Source organism: Aythya fuligula, chromosome 2 (assembly GCF_009819795.1).
Source record: "Aythya fuligula isolate bAytFul2 chromosome 2, bAytFul2.pri, whole genome shotgun sequence".
In the NCBI taxonomy this organism is placed as follows: domain Eukaryota; kingdom Metazoa; phylum Chordata; class Aves; order Anseriformes; family Anatidae; genus Aythya; species Aythya fuligula.
This window is the reverse complement of record NC_045560.1, coordinates 38,771,892-38,782,612: the sequence shown is the minus strand read 5'-3', so window position 1 is coordinate 38,782,612 and position 10,721 is coordinate 38,771,892. Positions and strand designations below refer to the sequence as shown.

The following is a 10,721-nucleotide window of genomic DNA, read 5'->3' as shown; positions in this document are numbered from 1 at the left end:
TAAAAGTGGCCCAAACCAGGACTGGGACTGGGTGGCTTTCAGAAGTCTCTTCTAATCTTACATTAGTCTGAGGTTAGTGAGTATTAAGTGAAGACTGTAAAATCTGAAAATCCACACAGCATGTGATTCTACCTGGATATTACACAGAAAGTGTTCTTAAAGAGTAAGTTAAACTAAGCAGACAACCATTCATAAAGTGATTTAAATAAGATAATTTGCTTTATACTGCTTGTGAATTTTTTGTTTCCTATTTACCTGGAGATTGTTCAACTTTCTTAAAAATGTTTATCATAAGCCCAGTATACACAGGGGTTTTCTTTTGCTCTAGGAATATATATACCTTTGTGTTCTTTTAAAATTGAAGTTAGTGTAAATGAGAACTAGTTAATTAGAACTAGCTCAAGTTAATCTGAGAAAAGCAAGGTAATGACAAAGTAATACATTTTCTGTTTGCTCATCACATGGTGTAATGTTTACATAATCAGATACATGGTAAATCTAAGAAATAATTTACTTTTACTTTTATCACCAATTTTTAGATTTCTTTGATTACATAAGCAGATCACTGGTAAAGATTAGCTATTGCTAACCATGAATATATGGACTTAGGAAAAAATATTTCAAATTTACAAAAAAGTATTTTTAAATATATTAATTAGAAACTTTTTAGGCATATAAACAGTATTAGTATAAGTAATGAATAGATAATTTGGGGAAAAAAGTTACAGCTATATTTGATAGCAGTTACAGCATTTGATGAAGTAATATTAGTCTGAAGGACACTATATTTGCTCTGGTATATGCTAACTAATACTAGCTTTGGAATGATAATCATGTAGCAAAGACTAGCTAAAAAGCTGAATATTCATTAGTATTACAGCACAAGTGAGACAACTGTACCTTTAATAACAACATTTGTTATATCAACAGAGTAATGTAGGTTGTTATTAGTAGCACTCTCTCTCTCTCTTCTCTTTTTTTTTTTTTTCTTTTAATTGGAGAACACACTCATTTATAAGGACTTATGTGAAACATCTTTTTGATAATAAATCTGGGACATATAGTCAAAATTATGAATTTCTCCTCTTCACATGTATCTTCTCAATCACTTATGGCTATTATTTTAAAACAAATATAAGATGTATGCTCAAACAATGTTGATTTTTTTCTTAAAAAGTATATTTTAAACTTCATTATGTGATATGACATTATATTCTCAAGAGGAACCAAATGGTTGTATTTAATCAGATCATCTCTTATTGTACTGTTGCTGTATTGCTTATTAGTGAGAATGGTTCAGCAACCAAAACATATTCCACTACAATTAGAATTGTGACAGAGTTATAAAATTGTTGTAATCAACATTTTCAGGAAAAAAAAAAGAAATTTGCTCTTTAGAATTTACCGTAAATTAGTAAAACAGTTTCTCATTTGGACCTATAGATATGATGCACTCACCTTCTTCTAGTATTAATTAGGTTTAAATGAAGAAGCTCCCATTCACTGGAATGAAACATTATTTCGTTGTATCATGTTTATGTTTGTGCGTTACAATTTCATTCACTTCTCTCAGAAATCCATTAATCTTTATTTTTATTGTCATTGTTACCATTATAAAATGAAGCTTTTATTAACATTTTCAGAAGTGTCTGAAAATGAAATTGTTAATGAAATCGTAATTCTAATGGAGGTAAGTCTTGACCTCTTAAGCTTATGTTTTTTTTTTCTAAGCCACATTTTATAGCTTTGATTTATGTGATCCAATTAAATAGAAGCATTCTAAAACTTCCTAATTACAAGCAAGTGTTAGAGTGATATGGACTGTCAATCTAATGGAATTAAAGTGTTATGAAAAAAATAGGACATGTATCATATTTATATTAAAACAAACAAACAAACAAATTATCAAATGAATGCTAGTAAATATATTGCAATCCCACAAAACAGGAAGGAAAGCATAAAGGCAAAAGCAAATTCTTTTTAACTCTGCTTTATAAGAATATTAGAGATTATTAGAAAGAAGAATATATTGAAATCTAAAGAAGCATTAAGATCATAATAAAATAATTCTTTTATGTTTAGAGTAAAATTTTACATTTTACTTTATCAAAATACTTCATAAACATTAACTCAGACAAGTCTAATGGTCCTTTAGCTGAAGATAAAAGGAAGCTCTTTAATAGGCATTAGACTGAAGCCTATCACTGAAATTTACAGATAGAGATGCTTTAGAGATGCTTGACATTAGATAAGCCAAAGCACTCATCTAGCAAACAACCACTAAACAGAATTTATTAGAAAAGAACTTCTGTCCTTCTTCTGTTCTAATATACTCAGATAAATTCTGGCAGCATGAATTATCTTGAAGTAACTCTTGGCAGAGCAGAGCCAACAATGTTTGCTTTTCACCAAATGGCTGTCCTACAAGTGGTGTTCATACGCATTTATTAAAGAGTGAGATTGGGCTCACATTGCTTGCTTTCATTTGAAAGCATTAGTGGGAACACTAACTGGCTACTAATTTTTGTTAACTATTTAGTAACTAATATCGAATGTCCTCTGAGGTATCAATGCTGCTTTCAAATTTTGTGGAAAGTGCCAAATTATATCAAAAGCTAGTAAGGACCTACTTACGTATAAAGGGGAGAAAAGTAAGTGCAAGAAAATCAGACTAGAAGCAAAATATTATAAAGCTAATAAAATTAATATTTAAAGCTCTGTAGGAAAAAAAAAAAAAAAAAAAGTTTAATCTAAAAGATTTAGGGATTGCCATAGCAGATTAATAGATGAATAGTCGATTTAAATCAGAATAAATTATTTCTCTCTATCTCATTAGACTACTAGGATACACTATGCCATCATTAGTATTCTGAGGATGATCGTCCTCTTTCATTAACATTAATCTTAACATAGCTGGCTACTTTGGAGGACCATTCTTTCTCTTTGAAGCTATGATCATGAGCATACCGAGAATCGCCAGCACCGTGCTGTCCTTCAGGACTTCCATGGAACCTGAGCACACAAAGTAGATTGCTTGCAGGGCATCTCCCTGACGGAGGAGGTATTCCCCAGGAGCACAGAAGGAGGTTTTGATATGCAGAGACAGAGACCTGAGGCAACCACGGCTGGCACACTCAAAAAGAGAGAGCTGCAAAATCTCCTTGTTCAAGTGCATGGTGATATCTGAACGCAGCTCATCTGGGAAATCTTTTAAAAGCTGCACCAAAAAAAAAAAAAAAAAAAAAAAAAAAAAAAAAAAGAGAAATAGGAGTGAAAATGTGAAAATATGTGCTACATTTTAATAAATCTTTACACAGATAAACACTGAGTCAGTTCATTGAAGCAAAGTATACTGCTTGCTTATGGGCAGAGCTCTGGACAGGCAAGCTGCAAGCCTACAACAACAGTGCTCTCTGTAGTCTGAGGGGATCTCATGCCTGAGCAATGTAGTCAGCCAACACTTGGCCAATTGTGCTCAGACAAGATAGTTTGTGGAGGGGAATCAAAGCATGAACACTGATGGTCTCTCCAGAGGCTGCTGCTGTTGTACAATAGTCAATGACTTTCAGTGACAGGTATAGAAGGTACAGAAACCGAATCTGATCCTTAACCAAATTTAATAAAGCTTGGATATCAACTTTTTTTTTTTTTTTTTTTTTTTTGTATCATTGAAGATCTTACTAGGTTCCTTCTGTTGCTAGGATGCTGTTAAATATCCCATTTTTTGCTGTTGTTGTTGCACACACTACAAGAAGAGTCTATCAGGAAAAGAATGTTCTCAACCCAAAATCTTTCTGCTTGTTTCCACTTTATGTGTAGAGGCCAATGAGTTTTATAATGACAGATGTAACAAGAGCTCTGAAGGGAACAATTCATTCAAATAACACTCCAGCAGAGAAAAAACATTATTTCTCCCACAGCATAGTAATACATAACCTGGATAAATCATTTAGAACAAGCTAGCAAAGACACAGCCAGAAATCTGCCCTTTGTTTTTTACTGTCATGTCACTTTCTGTAAATTAGTCAATATTTAAAAATACAGGAAAATGAATAACTTAAGCATTTATACAATATCCTTCAGGCCAAATCACTTGTTTACAGGAATGCAAAGCACAAAAGAAAATGAAGGAGGGAGGAAAAGACAGTAAAATCACCCTTCCTTATAAACAAACAGAACAAAACAAAAACAAAAACAACAAACACACAGTAGTTTTTGTTTGTTTGTTTGTTTGTTTGTTTTTTGTGATGAAAGATGAAGAGCTCACTGGGGTGTTTCTGGTATCATGCTAAAGGTTTCTGATGAGTATCTCTTCAACAGTTCTAAATTTTGAAGGACTCTGAATTTGTAATATATATGTTAATTATATTTTAATATATGTTATTAACATACTTAGAACAGATTCTTCAATAACATTTCCCTCCTGGAAATTTCCCTCCCCTCAGTTTTATTTTTAGACATGTTTTTTTTAATATGTAGTTTCACAGAAAACATGGTATCACAGACAGAAAATGATCCCCTGCTTATTACAAGTCAGCAGTCAAAACTATCAAACACACAACCCCCTCCCTAATTTGGTTACCTCATTGGAATCAATTCCATTATTGACAGACCATGTAGTTTGGAAATATTCAAGCATCCTTTGCTTTAGCTGCTGTGGCAGGTGATGGACCCGTATAAAATCCTTCAGATCCTTGGTTCTTGTGTGATAAAGGGACCATCTGGAGTACATCCTCTGAATTATGGCAGTCACATTGCCAAACACCAAGGCATGCATCAGAGCTAGGGAGGACAGAAATTAATGTGCAATGTGGAGTGACTTGTTGATTATTAAAATGTAACAGAAAATAAACACAATTTTCACAGAAAATCAGTTTCCTGATTAATAGATAAAATAAAGTTTGAGTATAAGACTCCGTGAGAAATATACAGCAGTGTTCATATTATTATTCATTTCTAGTTATAGTCATGGGACAGGATAGAGCCACATCTGTTGCAATCTAGCCAGAGTATAATACAAAATAATGCCCAAGACTATAAAGTTTATAGTCTAAAAGACTATAAGGTTTATAGTCTAAGAAAAAAGGAAACAGATATACAAATGTAGGCAGGCTTATTCAGGAAATAATTAAAAACTATTAAACAGTACAAAGACTGGACTCAGTAAACTAAATAAATTGTAATATATTTCAGAGAAATCATGCAAATAAATACAATAAGAGCATATATGAATCTAACAGGGACTATATGTAATGGAATGAGATTGTAAACAACATTTAAAGATGTATTATATTCTGGGAAACAAGATGTTAAAAAAAAAAAAAAAAAGGAAAAAGCTTTGTAATGTATAAAGTAAAAATTTGTGTAAATTAAAAAAAAAAAAAAGAAAGACACATTCAAACTGACATTCTGATTTCTTATGTTGTTTGAGAACGTCAAATATGGTGTGAAATTGTTTATCAGAAAGTCCTGACATCCAGGAGTTTGCCTGCAATTAGAGACTAATATGGAGACTAAAAATACCAGAATCAAAATTGAAGAAATACCTGCAGATACAGTGAATCTGGGTTCGTCTGTGCAGAAATGTGTTTGCTGATTATCGGTGAACAAAATTACTGTAGATTGTCTGTCATGTGGTATTGATCTGAGGTATATAATATACACATTTACAAACTGTTTATTGAAAAAACTATTAAAGAGCTTGATTATTACTCTTAAGGGACATCTAGCTTTATAGTGCTTGAAAGGAAGCAGACAGACTCCTCAGAGTAGCAAAGGAATTGGTTTATAAACAAGACAAACAAGACATTGACCTCATATGGCAATTTATAGAAGTCTAGGATAAGCAGAGAAAAACAATGGGAGAAGGAGAAGGAAAATATATATATTGATGGTTAATCATCAATTAATCTTTTTGTGGAAACAGGCAGAAAATTCCTTCTTTTAGAGAGCAGAAAAATTTTACAGGCTGAGTCAAACAATAAGGAGCTTGTAAAATGTCTAGTAACATGTCATAGCTAGTAGCTATGTCTTTATTGTGAAGGGAAGGCAGAAAAATGGAGAAAACACTGCAGTGTCATGTATTTTCACAACACAGAATGCATTTAGAGGTGATTCACTGATATGTTTAAGTCAATACAAGTCCATTAGTAAAAGAAGATAAACGAACAGCACAGAAAGAAAAGGTTCAGATGTGAATATTAGAAAGAAAAAAACATGTATAATTGCAAGAACTGTAATTTCTAAGAAGAATCAGCTGGATCAACCAAACATTGTTACTGATGGTGCAGTGCATTACTGAGTCACTAATGAAGCTTAGGCAACAAAATACAGCAGATTGGCGTAAAGTTAGATACAGGATATTATAGTAGAAATATTCACCTGCGGCTGAAACAATTCAGCCAGATGTAGCTAAACAGACTGAAGACTGTGTTTTCAGCAGAGCACTGTGTTTTAAGAATGTGATATTTACTTTAAAAAGAGGGGGCAGGGAAAAAGCAGTGTATGGATGTGGTGTATGGATGCATATGTAAAAATCACTTGTATTTTGGTCAGTATTCCACAGGCTCCAGGGTTAGGAGGTGAACAGTGTAGAGATCTCTGTGATGTTTTTATGGGCACAAATATCATAAGGAATTGTTAATATAGGAGAATCTATCTTTGCATATGTACACTGGAAGACAACTTCTACTGATGATGACAAGCTACTCCTGTCTGTGGTAGCCATTAGATTTCTTTATTAAAGAATCACAGACCTACCCTACTTTCTGTAAAATAACTATTATTTCTGTAAAATAACTATTAGAGAACTCCATTCTCTAACATGAAGTAAGACAAATTAAAAACTTCTAGGAACCATATTTCATAAAGTGTCCTTAATTTGAATAGTTATTCTAAATTACATTTTTCTTGCTTAAGGAACGCAGGAACACTTCTGATCCCAGAATTAATATTCTGTGTATCCTAGGAATTCTTGTTATGTTTTAGTAAGTACATTTTGTCTCCAATTTTGAGAAGAAATATTACATAGAGTAGGATGTTTTATCCTCACAATAATGCTTATCTTAATTGCAATTTTAAATCTATGCACAATGAGAATTAATACCAAGAGGCAGTGATGCACATTAAAGACACACATACAAAGTACTGCTATACCAAATCATGCTACCCATTCCACCTGAAATTTCATAAACTAATGACTGTTTTAAATACTGGAAAAAAACACAAACACACACAAAAACAAACAAACAAGAAACATCATTTTTTTCCTCAAGACATCACTTTTCACTAGGAAATTTTAAAATTAAATGTCAGCCAAAAATACACTTCAAAGCATGCTTTAAGAAATGAAAATATATTATATTTTAAAGTATACAAAGTAGTATTTTGTTCCTAATAGTTTTCAAAGCAGTCTGTGCTGCATGATGGCAACTCCTCCAAGTTTCCCCCCTTGGCTGATTTACTCAAATAGGGTCTAAAATACAGTTCCTCACGAAAACATCTGCAAACCAGCCTGCTCTGCTTTCTTACCTGGATACATCTTGTTACCTGGGCTGTTCCAGGTGTAAAGTCCTTCTTCTGCTGCTTCACAGTACCTTTACCTTTCACTTAGCAGTTCCCTCTTACTACATTCAGTCAATAAGTTCCTCACAATTTACTCAGTGCACAAACACATTAGATCTACCACTCAGTAATATAAGGAATGAAAAATAAATTTCTATAGCTGGATTAAATAAAAGTGTAGGATACTTTTATAGTCTACTAAGTTTTCAGAAGGTCTACTATATCAAAATGAATTAAATATTCATCATTGTGTTACTCAGAATATTGCTGTTTTCTTGATATAAATGAATACTTCTTCCTTCATTCCAACACATTTTATGTAATGAAAGCCCCAATGCAGAGACCACATTGTATTTTAAAGCTGCATAATGTTAATGTTATGCCAAAAGTAAATTAATGTGTTCCCTGCTTTTATTTTTTCCTGACATTGTCAAAATTAAAATGATACTATTGGTGGATTCATTATAATATTGATGCTCATTTTGAGGACAGGGAAAAATAGCAATAATTAAATGAGCATTTTTAATATTACTGGATGCTGCAGATATATAGTTTATAGGGTATTCATTATGTTCCTTAGTTTCTGAGTGTCAAGTTACCAATTTCTTTTTGGCCAGTTAAATTTATGCTGTAAAATGACAACCAGTGCCTTGCAGACATGCCTTTTAGAAATGCTGGGTGGTAGAAATACCTACTAGTATTTCTAGAACAATTAGGTTACCAGAGAAAATATGAGGGGGCCTTTTGTTCTTCATAGAAGTTGTGACATCTTTGAGCTATGTGATGTACAAACTATGAAACAGAACAGCTATTTCAAAATATTTATTTATTTATTTATTTATTTTTGGAAAAAGAATACAAAGAGAGCTGCAGGTACCTTCTCTCCACTGTCTTGGATTTACCAATATCTGCAGGTGCCACTATCTCACTGGTGTTCCCAGGTACCTCATCAGGAAAGTGAACCCAACAATAAGAATAGGTAATTAACATCCGTTAGAAATACAGTGAAGAGCTCTAGGCATGACAAAAACACTGCAATTTTGAAGTGAATTTGAAGCAGTGATGTGGTAAAATCTACTTATTGATAAATAAACTGCTTTGCCCTTATGGAACGCCCACCTACGGCTCACCCAACATTTTACCTTGCTCTGTCCTGTCTCCACTGCCTTTGTTCTGGGCTGGGTCCTTCAGATACGGATATACATGCAGCCAGATGCACTTTTAGGCTGACATCTTTGCCATTTTTCCCAGGGCTGTTGCAGTGACTGAACTGGAGCTGAACTTATTGTTAAACTGACTGGAACTGTGCCTGGCATGTAACCAAAATGCAGATATTCCCAGGACACACAGCTGGCCCACACTTACTCACAATAGGAAGAGTTTGCACTTTACAGGGTAATGACTTTCGTTACCATAAATTATAAAAAGCTGGGAGATATGCCTGCTTCAGATAATTTATCCAGTTTTAAACCCCACATAATATTTCCTTCTTTTTGTCAATTTAGAGTTTCTGTTTGTTTGATTTCGAATCAAAACCTAGCAAAATTTCAGCACCTATTTTACTCACCTCTACTCTGCCCAAACATTTTACATGATGCTTAGCATACATACTTACCTCCTATCAGCATTGTGCAAATGGAGAAGATCTTTTCAGCATCAGTATTGGCTGAAACATTTCCAAACCCAACACTTGTGAGACTGCTAAGGGTGAAATATAGGGCAGCTATATAGGCACTTCTGATTGATGGGCCTCCCAGGGTATTATTGTCATAGTAAGGAGACTCTATACGTTTTCCTAGCTCATGAAGCCAACCTGAAAAACAAATCATAAAAAAAAGACTGTTAAGGAATACTGACATCACGAATAACTATACACTCCATAGTACAATATGTCATTTTAAAATACTTATTTAGAAGACACTGCATTCTTCACACTATTCCAAGAATAAAAACATAAAAAGAACAGAAACTGTAAGAATTTATACAGCATATAAAGGACTGTTTCTCTAGAGTATTGTTTTTTTATGTATGAGTATTTATGATAAGAACAGGATTTCTGTGTTGGAATCAAATGGTTTTGAATTGCATATTACAAGTCTAATTAGCTAATTCACAAAACCCACTAAGGCACAGAAAAGACAAAAATCATCTCCTAATAACACTGCAACAAAAAATTCAACATTTTTTTTAACCATTAATTAATGCTTGGAAAGCTTTCTGAGATTCTAAAACTAAATTGTTATAACAATAATTACATATTTAGAGCTTTTTATATGATTCTCTTTACAGTAGAAAAGATTCAGACAATACAACACAATTTACAAACCAGAATTGATTTTCCAAAGTTGCTTCATTAAGCATTTTCTAAATTACTAATTTAATCTTTCTTTTTCTTTCTTTTCATGTTGCTAAAGGAATGTATGTGTGCTAGATAAAGTAGAATTAGATGCTACCTCACAGACATTAAAAAAAAAAGGGGGGGGGGGGGGGGAGAGAAAAGTATGATTCTTCTTTTGGAAAGGGAAAACAACCTGAATGAGCTATGAGCTGCATAAATGTAATGATTTATACAAATTGAGTTACAAAAAAAAAAAAAAAAAAAAAAAAATAAAAATCAATTTATGAGCCCACTACTGTTCTGTAAGCAGTTTGCTTGGGAGAGTGAGAATCCTTCAATCCTTCCTAGATATTCAGGTATAACCATCATAACAAAATATTCCTGGCACACAGTTTGCTTTTAGAAAAAGTAGTAGGACTTCCCCCTGTCCTAAGCTGAGAGCTTTAATAATTATGTCAAGTCATGTATGTACTGAACGTCTTTCTGAAGCTTAACATCTCTCCCAGTTCACTCAGCATATATTTCTAAATTTTGGATAAAGAATGAATCCAAGTATGAATAAGGGGAAATCCTCTTGTACAAAATATTTGCAAAAGTAGGTGGTAGATTTTAAGAATCTGACTCAGTGCTTCCAAATAGGTTGGGGAAAAAGGCCTGTAAGTATTTTGGTTGGATGGTCACACTCAAAGACTTCCAGTGAACAGCTCAATGCCTATGTGGGGATAATGACAAGTGGTGTTCCTCACAGGTCAGTATTGGGACTGGCACCATTTAACATCTTTGTCAGTGACATGGACAATGAAATTGAGTGCACCCTTAG

The 10,721-nt window shown here is 33.2% G+C and overlaps 1 protein-coding gene across 1 annotated transcript in view; it reads right to left on the bottom strand.

Moving 5' to 3' along the window:
• Positions 1-10,721, bottom strand: part of KCNH8 (potassium voltage-gated channel subfamily H member 8) — a 184,494-nt gene that overhangs the window by 35,077 nt on the left and 138,696 nt on the right. The window contains exons 8-10 of the mRNA XM_032183258.1: positions 9,179-9,376; positions 4,583-4,782; positions 2,968-3,217 (exon numbers count right to left, since the gene is read on the bottom strand). Coding sequence (XP_032039149.1) covers positions 2,968-3,217; positions 4,583-4,782; positions 9,179-9,376 — 648 coding nt within the window. The remainder of the gene's footprint in view (positions 1-2,967; positions 3,218-4,582; positions 4,783-9,178; positions 9,377-10,721) is intronic.